At 44.4% G+C, this 13,643-nt stretch overlaps 1 protein-coding gene across 7 annotated transcripts in view; it reads left to right on the forward strand.

Annotated features, from left to right (window-relative positions):
• Nucleotides 1-13,643, forward strand: part of TANC2 (tetratricopeptide repeat, ankyrin repeat and coiled-coil containing 2) — a 147,308-nt gene that overhangs the window by 71,352 nt on the left and 62,313 nt on the right. For all 7 annotated transcript variants that reach the window (XM_036398998.1, XM_036399002.1, XM_036399000.2 and 4 more), the window contains 2 exons: nt 5,545-5,693; nt 11,385-11,571. In XM_036398998.1, coding sequence (XP_036254891.1) covers nt 5,545-5,693; nt 11,385-11,571 — 336 coding nt within the window. The remainder of the gene's footprint in view (nt 1-5,544; nt 5,694-11,384; nt 11,572-13,643) is intronic.

Raw genomic sequence — 13,643 nt, forward strand, 5'->3', positions numbered from 1 at the left:
GCCCGGGAGCCAGCAGCGCCCCTGCCGGCCGTGCCAGGAACTGCACCGAGGGGAGGATCCGGACGGGTGTTCGTGCCTGGTAAAAATAGATTGGAACTGTTGAAAATAGGTTAGACTAGAAACTGTTGAAAAATAGTTGATAAGTGTTGAGCTTGCACTGTTAGTTTGGGCGTGGTAAAAGGGGTGAAAAGGGTAGTTATAAGAAATACGGCACTCGGTGTACGGTATTACACCCCAAGTGAAACGAGCCAGCCTGGACTAAACTGTAGGGGCCAATAAAGCGCCTAAAACTGGATTTGCATGAAGGAATGGAAAAGAAACCGATCCAAAGGGACAAAAAACAGGATAAAAAGGGGCATCTGACCCTTGGAAACTGTGCTGCTCCACCTGGGACATTGGGGACATCACTGCTGAGGAAGACCCAGCGCCGATCCTCGACGGGAACGCTCCTGCTCGGCCTGTGGGTGCCCTTGCTTTAGGCCTTTCTTTTTATTATCATAAATGCTGAAATCGCTTTTAGTACCGGGAATCTGGTCCTGTTTCTAACAGTGCCAGAGCTGTTTGTTTGCCTTGTATACGCATTTACATCCTGGTAAAGAACTGGGGTTTCTTTTCCCGTACTTGTCCTGAAAGCCCTGTAATTTTGGATTACAATAATTCGGAGGGAAGGGGTCGCATTCTCCATTCCTTCCTTGGCAAACACCTGTCTTTCAAACCAAGACACATGCCTAATATTGCAAAACAAAAACAGGCTTTGGCAAACACATAGTATTTGAAGGAGTGGTTTTTCTCTTTCGGTATTAAAAAAGCCTTCTGCATCAATAAGAATGTACTACACTGCTCTCAAACTTGTCTGGAATAAAAGGTCAGTTTAAGACCTAAAAATAAATACAAACAACTTTATTTACTGGCCAATGCCTTTGATGGATGCCCTTTGACATCTAGTGTTGGATGTCCAGAGCTGGAGCACAGCCCCATATTCATTTTTTTGAGCTAAAGTGCCAAAAACTGTAAAGAAAGAAACAATTTCATCTCTGCTTTCTATCAGTGGAGAACTTACTTCTTCCGCCCTGGTGTCCTTGATTTGTTAAAGAGCTCAGGAACATTTTTGGGGATCAAAGTGTAATCCTGTTTCCAGGAGATATTCCAGATGCCTAGGCTTGTATTTATGATAACTGGCCTTTTATATGTATGTATGTGTACATATATATATATATATATACACACACAAAAGGCCACATATATACATATACATGTATATGTTCAGTAATGAGTGCCCTCTCATTTCCCCCATTCTTTTTCCTTTGGTCCACAAGGGCCCCCCTGGGCCTCCTTTTCTCCAGGCTGAGCCCCTTTCCAGCTCCCTCAAAAACTGACATTTTTAGAGATGCATATAGGGTCGCCTTCATCCCTTAGTAGTTAAATTTTTTTTAAATCTCTTCTCGATGTAAACAAGACTAATGAAAAAATCTTCCATTAATTCTGAGATTAGGGGGATATGCAGAAATGGTCAAGGATATTTTCCAAATACAGCTCAAGTGTATCCAGAATAATTTAAAGCAGATGTACATAATAATGGGACAGATTCAGGTCACATGGAGGTAGGGAATTTGTTAGATAAAACTCTGCAGTTATGTAATTGAAGATCAGGGTTCTAAGTGGTATCAATGATTTTTGTCCTTCCATAAGTGCTTGCTTTTGCATATAGCTTTTTTTTTTTCATTGCTAATTCAAGGATTTTTGATTTCCTAAAGGTAAATCAGTCTCATACTCAGGCAGATTTGGGGATGGGTGCCTCTAAGGGAACTGTCACCCAGTTCTTGTTAGCCACTCACTGAAATAGATTTCAGCTGGTTTGAAAGTAAAAGTATGACAATTAAACTAAAGATATTCTATGGACTACAGATGCATTGTTAATGTCTCCCAGCAGCACTACCCTCCACCATTTATCTAGAATTAGATGAGGGTGGCTATCAAACCAGTCGCAGAATTACCAAATAAATCATGAAGAAATTTCATTTGCTTGTAAGTAATTGCAGCTGAAATATGTGGCAGCTTTCATATAGGAATTGAAAGGAGGTAACAGAAACACTTTTTGAAAATGACAATGTACAAAAGAACATTGGACATTTTGAATGTTATGGTTTCTTGAGAAGAGCAAACCTAATAACTCTGCCATAAAATGATATATTTGGTTTTCAAGGAATACTCTGAACATTTATGAGCACTTATGAACTCAATCCTGCTGCATGTGATGCCTACAGAGGTGTTAAGAGTTGACCCCTTCAGAAATCCAGAGGGTATTTCTAGATAAGACATCTGAGAGAGCTGCCAGGCTCTGTAAAATTGCTCTTAAATGGCCTAAATCAGGTAAATTCCAGGGTGAATTGCAGAGATCTGCTGACGTATTTAAAGTGGGTTGAATTTTTTGAAGGGAGGATCAGAGGTATTAAATTGCTTGACAAGCTCAGGTTGTATTTCTAATTTGCATTTTTGCAGTTCAGTCAAAGAAAAAGTCATTAACTAAAAAAGAGGCAGAAGTAGATGGAAAGTATGGGGGTGTTCACTGCTGGGATCTGCTGAAATTGTTCAGAATAAAGAGAAAAAGGTATCTCTGTGAGCCTTAGGTACCTCCACTTGTTGCAGCAGACCTCTCATTAGGGGCAGAATTGATCCAAGACACAAACTCTCATTTGAGAGTTGAAGTTAGAGTGCAATGTGGTTGCAGCACCAACTGGATAACACACAGGACAAGGGAGACAAAACCAGTTATGCCCTTTCTCTGAACCTAGGAAAAGAGTATTAGGTCTTACTGTCAGCCCTGAAAGGCAACATAACAGCTTTTCTCCATAATACCCATTCACAGGCACTTCAGAGCTGCTCTGTCTGTTCTTTGACATTCAGTTAAACGATTCCACTTACTTTTTAAGACTTTAGGAGGGGATAATCCAGTACAATGGCGCTTTGCTTTAATTCAAAGTTATCTGTACTTTGAAAGCCAGGTTGTAATAAAATAATTGATAGTTTTATATGAAACCTAGAGGTCTCACAGCTCCACTGCTGTGGTTCAGCTGGTGACACCCTGTACCATGACCAGCAGGGAATGAGCATGGAGTGACAAGACAAGGCAGAAGAACCTTAAGCTGAAGGAGGTCAGAGTTAGATCAGACATGAGGAAGAAATTATTCCCTGTGAGCCTGGTGAGGTCCTGGCACAGAGTGCCAGAGCAGCTTTGGCTGCCCCATCTCTGTGAGTGTCCAAGCTTGGACGGGGCTTGGAGCACCCTGGGACAGTGCAAGGTGTCCCTGCCATGGCAGGAGATGGGAATGGATGGGCTTGAAGGTCCTTCCCATGCCAAACCTTTCCATGATTCTGTGAGTTACAATCACAAACTGGTTTGGGTTGAAGGGATCTTGAAGGTGTTGTGGTTCCAATGCCCTGCTGTTATCAAAGCACACAATTATTATCCTCTATATCTTCAGCGTACCCGTACAATGACTTGAGGCAAGATTGCAGTTTTCTGTATTTTACTGGTGACATCCAGGTTCATGCCCCTTGGAGATGTTTCAAGAGTAGTTTCAAAGAAGTGGAGGGTTAGGGACGAAGTTAAACTCAACCTCCAATGAGTGAAGTTTGGTTGGGAGTTGTTCCCAGCACTAAGCCAAAGGAAACTGGCTGTGCCCAGTGCCCTGCAGCTGCCTCACCTGGGCACTCCTGAATCCTCCCAGGTGGGCAGTACAGAGGTAGATCCAGCTGTTCCTGTCTGCTCCAGATGTGTAAGTCAGCATAATTAGAATATTTTTAATATTATGGTTGTGAAGACAGAATGGTAATGCACAATAAGCTGTGGAGCCATATGCAGGGAATGGCTTTCACCAAAAAATGTACCTTTAAAAATGTAGTATACCTTTTATAGAAAGGAATAACCTTGGAAATAAAAGTCTCTCTAGTTTTCATTTTACATAAATGTCTCTGTTCTGGCTTGGGCTCCTAGAGCCAGTAAATGCCCACAGATTGACTGTGGGTGGTCAGCAGTTCCTCAAATTGGGCCATCCGTTTAAATTTGTCTCTCTTAAATCTCTCGGATTCACGTCAGCGTCGGTTCAAGCAGTACAATGGGGATTCAATAGCTCACACAGCTTACGTGGACTTACTGTATCATCCATTTTCATAACGGGGAAGCCACGGTGGAAGGACAGCTCCAGATGCTCAGCTCCCAGAGCTGGTGGTGCTTGGAATGCAGTCGTGGTTTTTAATTTGCAGTAGTGCAGATGAGACATCCAAAAATTGCTGTAAACCTCTGTGAGGTGTACTCTGAGATTAAATGCGAATTTCTGGAAGCGACTGGCTTAAATTTCCTGAGGTTTTGTACATATCCCAGGTTCCATGATTTGTGGGTTTCAGTTACAGTTATCAAAAAGCAATATTTTATTTAAAGTAGCATCCTTTTACTGTTGCTGCAGGCTGAGTGCTGGAGGAGCCCAAACCAGGACAGAGCTAGGAAACAGAGATGGGCTCTTTTCCAGATTGTACATTATCAGATGAATAATTAACTGTAGACTAATTGCAAATCCTAATTAGTCCCCTATAACTGCACTAAGCACAGTATTACTTCAGTGTAAAGTAGTAAGAACTTGACCTTCAGGCTTTAACCCTGCTATTGGTGTGAGCAGGAAGGAACTTGACTTTCAGAACCCAAATTACATGTGCGATACTACAAGCCAAAAACCTCCACAGGTTTTTGTTCCTCCTTTTTTGTTATAAAATTAAAAAGGTTACAGAATTAAAAAGGACTATACATGCCAGGCCTTTTCCCAGTGTGCATTGCTAGCTAGAAGCTCGTCTGTGCTGCTTTCCCTACAGGTGGTGGGGAAAAAAAACAAAAAACAACAGAAAAAATCATTAGGAATGTTGGTTTTGGCCTCTTTTGCAGACTTGATGGGGAATTTGTGGCATGGCCCATAGGGGGAGTGCAGAAAGTGAGTTGTACTTGGAGAGACTTGATTTCCATATGACTGTGAGTGTGCTGGGGACAGAAGACAACAGTGGAAGTTGCACTTTCACAAATGTATTTTCTGTCCTGGTCTTTCCTGTTAACTACTCAGTACTACAGGTTGGTTGCTCTGCAGCTTGTGGAGCACCTTCCAAATGGCTCTCGTAGCCTTGTCTTCTCTGTGAGCAACTCTGAGAAACAGAGAAAAGAGAGCAAGCACTCTTCTCCAGTGCTGGTCTGGAAATTCCTGTTCCCTGGTTGCTCTGGTGCTTCTGGTACAGGGACAAGATACCTAGGTGTGCTTCCATGGGAGATGCTGAGAAAATAATGAGCAGTGAGAGGAGAGGCAACAGTTAACATTGGAGAAAACTTATATCTATGGTACATGACCTAAAATTAATGACCAGCACGGAATGGTAAAACAGACTTGAATAACCTGAAAACCCGGATACTGAGGGTACACAGCAGGTACAGGTGTTGTGTCGGTAAAACCACTGAGCAGCAGCCAAAAGTAAACAATTCCTGTCTGAATCTGGTTTTCTTGTGTTTAGGTGATACTGAGCAAGAGCTGGGACCCCCTCCATCCGTAGATGAGGCAGCGAACACACTCATGACTCGCCTGGGCTTCCTCCTCGGAGAGAAAGTCACGGAGGTTCAGCCAGGGCCCCAGTACAGCATGGAGGTGCAGGACGAGAACCAGGTATGGCCCCTCTCCCCCTGATCCCCAGTGGCATGGGTTGGGATCGCTGTGGAGTTTGGGAGAGGGTGGTTATTGTCTAATTCCATGGCAACCAGGTGTCTCAGCGTAACAATGAAATAATGGTGCTGAGGTAAAGGTTGTATCTCCTCATCTCACGGTGAGTCATCCTCACAGAACAGCAGGCCGTGGTTCAGGGATCAGCCATGTGAGACAGCTTCTGTTGTTTTTCTGTTTCTGCAAATGTAGGAGTGGGCAGTGTTTCTAATCAGATTATAGTGACCAAAATAATCTGTACTTGCCTGGCATCTTCTCTGTGATATTTCAGAAGTACTTCAGTAGTGTTACATAAAGACTTACAGTCTCTGCAGAAGGGAGAGGCAAATAGTAATAGCCCGATTTTACAGATAGTCATGCTTCTTGTTCATATTTGCCCAACAAGGTGATTTCATGCTTGAAAACAGATAAAGAAGGCAAATCATAAAATCTTTATTGTGATGGAGCTTGTTATATCCCTGGCTGGCTGGAAAGCTTTGGGCTATGATACAGGTTTTGTAGAAACTGTCTGAGCCTGAGTTTCTTCCTCCTTTTCCTCAGGTGTGGACAATTAGCTGTTTTGCTGAGAGTGAAAATAGGAGGCCTTTCCTCCCCCACCCCTTTTTGTATTTAAATTGACAGATGGCTAATCCAGCATGTAGCAGAAGAGCACAAAACTCATCAACCGCTTCCAATTCTCTGTTCTTTTAATTGTCATTGGGTGACTCTGCATGAGTCACTCAGATATTTAACATAAATGTAATTCAGAGTACCTGAATTCCTTAAAAAGAGAGTCAGTGAAAAGTGGCCTGTCGTCAGCACAGAACAGATGTGGACCTGTTGGAGCAAGTCCAGAGGAGGCCACGGAGTTGGTCCAAGTGCTGGAGCCTCTCTGCTCTGGAGCCAGGCTGGGAGAGCTGGGAATGCTCAGAGTGGAGAACAGAAGGCTCCAAGGAGACCTCAGAGCCCCCTCCAGTGCCTAAAGGGGCTCCGGGAGAGCTGGAGAGGGAGGTTGGACAAAGGCCTGGGTGACATGAATGGCTCCCACTGCCAGAGGGCAGGGTTAGATGGGATATTGGGAAGGAATTCCTCTGCATGGGGGATGAGGCCCTGGCACAGGGTGCCCAGAGCAGCTGGGGCTGCCCCTGGTTCCCTGGCAGTGTCCCAGGGCCAGGTTGGGTTGACTGACTTGACACAGGACGTTTTTGATCTCCTGTATGAGCTAGTTTGATTGAGAGCCAAGAAATGTGATTTTGTAAAGTTTTTGCCTTTAACACATATGTAACACTTTTAAGACTTCCCATTCAATTTCTTAAAGCAAGTTGTGGATTTAAAATGGACTGTACGATACATTGGGCTAGAAAATGTCCTTTTAACAGGCGCCTATTTCAACTGAATACTTCAAAGCCAAGCAGAGCTTTCTACTATAAATGGTTCCTTTTGTTGTTACCTTTTGACAGAAATTAAAATCCAATCTTTTTTCTAAAGCCAAAGATGTCTTTGGAGAATAAATAAAAGAAAAAAATCTAAAGAGAAATAGCAGACTTGTCCTCTAAACTAGATTGGTATCTTTGGCTGTGTGCTAATTTTTGCATGAAAAAGTTTTCCAGGGCCTTTGAATGCTATTCATGTTCAGGAGAAGATAAAGAGAGGCTGGTTCCTCAATTACCAAGTTAATTTTTTCCTTCCTTTGTAAGTGTCTCCTGATGACAGCACTTGCCTTGAATCCTGGAATACTCAAGGCTGGAATTGACCTCATGAGGTCAACCCATCCATGCACCCCCATCCGATGCAGGGCTGGATTCAGGGAGGGACTGTGGTTCTCAGGGCTCATCCAGGCAGGGTTTGAATGAAGATCTCCACTGCTGGAGATCAGTGGGCTCTCCTGACAGCCTCTCTTGGGGCTCACCAACTTTAACTGTGAAAAGCATTCTTCTTCTAGCTGGTAGAAAATGTCCTGGATGGAAGCTGTGACTGCTGCTCCCTGTCCTTTCCCTTTCCCGTTCTGAGAGGAGCGTGGTTGTGTCCTCTCTCCAGGCCCTGCAGGTAGTGGAAGGGTGCAGCTATCCTTGGATGCAGTGTACCTATCCTTTCTGTAGGCTGAATGAACCTTCTCCATCAGCCTCTGCACCTCAGCCCCAGCCATCTCACACTGTTGGGGCTCTCTTCTCACTCTGCCATCTCCCACCGGCTGTCTCAGCAAACAAATCCTGTCCAAGCTAAAGCTGCTTCTGAATTGCAGCAAATTTTGGTAAAACCTCTCCAGATCTCCATCCCACACTGATTTTCTTCCACTGCCTTACTTCCATTCACGTTGAAAATCACGCAGTGAGACGTTTATGGGATTTGCATTAATTAAATTAATTCTTCTCTTAGCCATTGATTGATTAAAATCTGATTGAGGCTTTGACCAGTAGTTTGCACTTGAATCTAAAAATTAGAACAATTTGTTGGGTTTTAATGTGTTAATTTACATGAGCTCAGCAAAGAAAACGTTCTTTGTATCAAAAGCTGCTGCTTGTTATTCCAGCCATGCTTTGCCTTCTCAGGCAAGACAATAATTATTTGCCATCTCACCAGTGCTTAAACTGAAAGGAAGATAAGGAATGGAGCATTTGCACTGAAACTGCCCAATCTGTACATCTCTACCATGCCTTCTCCCCCAATTGCCTTATTTTGAATATATCCAAGGATATATTCTCTAATCCAGATTGTAGTAAAATAGTATGTTTTCTTTGCTTTTAATCATGATTTCCTTAATGGGAGATCCCAAATGCTGAGGATTCAATCCTTTTTCTCCTACTTTTTGGGAAATTCTTTCTAACTGTATTGTCTGCCAGAGCAGCACAAAGGACACTGAGGTTCTGGCAGAACAGAGTAATTTTTCAAAGTTCAGTGAAAATGTGACAGATGAAACAGCAGCAATAATAATACAGAATGTTCTGTCAATGGAAATTTATATTTAAAACTCACACAAAGGAACATTTTTCTATATCAATACAAAAATAAAACATGTCAATCAATGCCAAGTGATATACTGTGTTATTTCATAATTTCCAGTTGCAAGGAGCTTGTTCTTCAGGAGCTGCATTGATAACACAGCAAATAAAGGAACTTTTATCACTTCTGGCATTTCATGAAACAATAGTTTTATCATCTGGAGGGAAGATAAGTGTACCATCCTTGCACTGAATTTTAATTTACTTTAAAGTGCAATGATTTCTATGTTTTAAAGTTAGTGGATGTTATTTTGTACTGAGATAAGTTTCAGTGGGGATTTGTTTAAAATGACAGTTAAAACAAAGACACAGAAAAACTCCACCATAAAGAATTTATAATAGTAATAAAGCTTTACATCCTTGAAGATCCCATATGTATGCTGATCAAATGGGATTTACCAGTGGCACTTGAAATAGGATGGAGAGAGGAGAGCGTTGCTTTGCTTGTCCCAAGTACTTCAGCAGAGATGACCACGTGTTGGGAGCCATCATGTGCACTGTGGATATTTTAGAATTAAGGTTGGAAAAGTCCTGCAAGATAATCAAGCCCAGCCTTTGACTGAATCCCACCATGTCACTAAACCATATCACAAAGTGCCACATCTGATTGTTGTTTGAACGTTTCCAGGGATGGTGATTCCACCCTGCCTTGAGCAGCCCCTTCCAATGCCTGACCACTCTGTCAGTGAAGAAATTTTCCCTAATATCCAACCTGAACCTCCCCTGGCCCAACTCCAGGCAATTTCCCCTTATCCTGATGCATGTTGCTTGGAAGAAGAGACCAACCCTGATGGATACCACAGGGAGATTATAAATGAACACAGAAATACTCACACGGTTCATTTTCTGCTGTGTCGGGATGTCTGTGTTAATACACAAACCTGCCAGAAGAGCTGTGACATTGGCACTGTGTCCCTGGTTTGCTGATGCACTGATCCATGTTGGGGATATTCTGTAATTAGGCTGAGGTCGATTCAGCTCCCTCTGGCATGAGAGCAGAGCTGTGGGGTGGCCAAGGGGCTGCCCCATCCCCCTGCCAGGGATGCTCTGGGTTGCCTCCAACACCAGGGCAGTCACTCTCTGAGTAAGGATTTTTACAAAACCCATGGGGATACTTGGACAAAGGAGGTTTTTTCCTGGTGGCTTCACGTGCTAGCTGCCATTATGGTGTCCTAATATAAAACACCGTGTTCACCTTTTAAAAAGTCCCTCCCAGACATTTTTTAAGTTTCAAGTATGGAATAGGGAGGAGGAAAAAAAAAATTAGAGGTCAAGCCTGTTATGCAGTTTGCAGGTGTGATGCTTTCTGTGATCTCCTTCAAATGTCACAGAGAAGGGGATACGAAGCCACACAATTACATGGGGATGCTCCCACAGAATAAAAGAAATCTCATTTAATCAAATTCCAGATGGGGAATGAGCCTCTGCTGTTCCTTCCTTGGCACCAGGCTCACTGTGCAGTGAGTGAGGTGCTGCCTGCTGAGCCCAGCTTCAGGCAACAGCAGCAGTGCAGGAGAACCTGCTGTGCTCTGCCCCGTCCCCTGAGCCAGGGAGATGTGGGGTCACCTCCCTCTGCAGAGCCCTAAAGATGAGCTCAAGGGAGGATGACGTGCTGAAACTCCCACTTTTTAATGCTTGCTTTTTGCCTGGCTGGGTGCCTGTTCTGTCAGTGAGTCCTGTGCAAGGAAGTGTTGAAATTGCCTGTTTATTAAGCCACCTGCACCTTGACCCTGCATAGCAGTTTTGTCCCCTGCAGATGCTCCAGGATGTGTCTTCAGCAGGGAGAAGCTTTTTCCAGAGGAGCTTCCGTATCCAGTGGCCTGCAGTTAAAACAAGGGCTCTGTCATATATCAAATTGAACTCAAGAATGATTTTGGGTTTTTAATAAATCCATCTCCCAGCACAGGATCAGATGGATAAACCCCCCAGGTTCCTTGCCCACAGTATCTTATAGGGTCTTACCAAAAATCACTTTTGAAACAGCATCTTCTTTGTGCTGCTTTATTTTCCATATTATTGAGGGTTTGTTTAAATTTTATCTGGTGGGAAAAGCCTGCCTGGGCAGGGAAGGGCCATCTGGTATCTAGATAAAGGATCTCTGTTGTTTTCCTGGAATGGAGGAAACATTTATAGAGCAAAATAAAAACTGCAGCCCCACAAGGGTTCTGAGCAGATGGAAGTGGCCCAGAGGTCTTTGTAGGATTTCCTGGATATGGTGACTGTAACTGTAAGTAAAGGTGAGATCACACTGTGTGTTTCCCTCCCCAGAGCTCTCCACTTGAACAGAAGCACCACATTTACCTTTCTGTCATGGTTTTTGCTTATTTGTGCTTTTTTCTTTTAAGCTTTCGGTTCAGTGCTAACAAAACAACCAAAACTCCTGATGGAGTATGGAATCAGGCTTTTGATAAATACTGCTATTTATGTTTCCTGTGGCTCCTATTGAGCATGGAGGCTGGGATCTCTGAAGCGTGAAGGAGAAAACGAGCCCAGTGTCTGCCACAGGTGGGGGGTGGCCTAACGGATGTTTTCATTTCAAACTCTAAAGCACTTTTTAACCTCACCAGACAAAGCAAATCCTCAAGTGTGAGCCCTAGGAAGCCGTTCCCCCCGGCAGTGCCTGTGGTGAGTGATGTGTTCCTGCTCCCCCGTTTTGCAGAGCTCGGCGGTGACGCAGCGCATCAGCCCCTGCTCCACCCTGACGAGCAGCACGGCCTCGCCGCCGGCCAGCAGCCCCTGCTCCACCCTGCCACCCGTCAGTGCCACTGTCACAGCCAAGGACTGCACCTATGGGGCTGTCACCAGCCCCACGTCCACGCTGGAGAGCCGAGACAGCGGCATCATCGGTGAGTGCTGGGCCGTACTCTTCCTCTTCCTCCTCCTCCTCCTCCTCCTCCTCCTCCCCAGCGTGCTGGGCTGGTCTAACAAAGCTTGGTTTGTAGTCAGAGAATCCCAGCATGGTTTGGGTTGGAAGGAACCGTAAAGACCATCCAGTTCCACCCCCTGCCATGGCAGGGACACCTTCCACTATCCCAGGTGAAGCCCTGTCCAGCCTGGCCTTGGGCACTGCCCGGGATCCAGGGGCAGCCCCAGCTGCTCTGGGCACCTGTGCCAGGGCCTGCCCACCCTCACAGGGAACAATCCCTTCCCAATATCCCATCTAACCCTGCCCTCTGGGAAGCCATTCCCCCTTGTCCTGTTGCTCCAGGCTTTTGTCCAAACTCCCTCTCCAGCTCTCCTGGAACCCCTTTAGACAGAGAAGGGGCTCTAAGGTCTCTCTGGAGCCTTCTGTTCTCCAGTCTGAAAAACCCCTGCTCTCCCAGCCTGGCTGCAGAGCAGAGGGATTCCAGGCATGTCATCAGCTCTGTGATGCTCAGTGATGCTCAGTGATGCTCTGGACTCACCCTGTTTCATGTCTCTTGGGAACCCCAGAGCTGGATGCAGTGCTCTATTTAGATAATATTATTTATCTGTGTTTGCTAATTAGAGGAGTGGTTTTGCATTATTCAGGTTTATACTGCGGTGACCAAGGTGATCTGTACCTATCCATCTTCCATTCCTCATAGGCAGAACTACATAGCAGTTGGTGAAAATTGGGATGTTTGAGGTTGATAACTTCACATCAATTAATTTACTTTTGGAAATTGTTTAAATGGTGCAAGAGGAAGCCTTGGGCAGGAGCTGAACTTAATTATCACAAATTCCAGTGAATTTCTGTAGGTGCTGTAGCAGGTTTTCCATTTGAGTGATCTGTGGGTTGCAGGTGTAAAGAATCTGGAGAAAATATACACAGATTAATTTTGTTCAGTAACTGTACAGGCACAATGGGGAAACATTAATGTTTTTATGATATCAAACAGGATGATTGTCACTTGGGTGTCTTTGCCACATGTTCTAGATTGAGTATTTCCCCAGCTTAGGAAGATTTTATTTTGCTAACAATTTATATAGTGTTAAAAAAAAGAAAAAGAAAGGCAGGTTGATAATTTAGGGAGGTTAGTTGCACTAGTGGTTAACATTTTGCTTGGCTGATCAGGGAATCTGGGCTTAGTTCAGCTCCTGGATGCCACAGCAACCCTTGCAGCACTTCTGCCTGCGTGATCTTAAAATGCAAATGGGTGAGCTATTCTGAGCTGTGTGCCAAAGTAGGTTAATGAATCCTGGCAAAGTCACTGCAGGATCCCACCCCCTCACTTCCCTGCTCACCATATCCCACCATCAGAGCTGCACCTTCTCCCACATCCAGCCCCAAAGCTGGGCTGGGCTGGAGGGTCACACTGAGTACAAGTGGGTGTTTGATCCCTGCTGGGTCCTGCCTCTGCCCAAGCTGCCACTCGGTTCTAAGAGCTGAGAAAAGGTTGGAAGGATTTAAAAAAAATTACAAGGTCCAGATCTTCAAATTCAGATATTCTTTATTTGCAATGGGGAATGGGGGAGAAGGTAAGACAAGAGCAGAGGTAGGAGCAAGTCAGCCCTTTCTCCTGGATGCCATGGAATTCTTTCCATATAAAACAGAATGGCTGGTGAAAATCCTGACCTGACTGTAACCTCTGAATAGCTTCCAGGATTTTTTGGCTCTCACTATGTAAAAGCAGCCAACTGTTAATGTTCAAAAATCTGCTACTGAAAAGAAAACTGGTCAAAGAATCATGTGCTGCTCTGAGGGAACTTTGCACCTCACAGCCCCTCCAGTGTGAGCTTGGAAACTTTGCAGCTGGGATGCAGCAGAATACAGGAAAATCTCCACCAGTCTTAGCAATCCTTTGAAATAAACAGCAGACTTTTCTTGCCAGTATGCAAAGCTCATCCAAGTGATGTTCAAGCAGCACTTTATATCATTAGCAGCAATCTCCTAAGGAATGGCTGTTTTCCGCGTGGCATCTCCCTGTAGAAGTGTGTTCATGTTGAAATGGGGCCG

The sequence above is a fragment of the Molothrus ater genome, chromosome 27 (assembly GCF_012460135.2).
Source record: "Molothrus ater isolate BHLD 08-10-18 breed brown headed cowbird chromosome 27, BPBGC_Mater_1.1, whole genome shotgun sequence".
Taxonomy (NCBI): Eukaryota; Metazoa; Chordata; class Aves; order Passeriformes; family Icteridae; genus Molothrus; species Molothrus ater.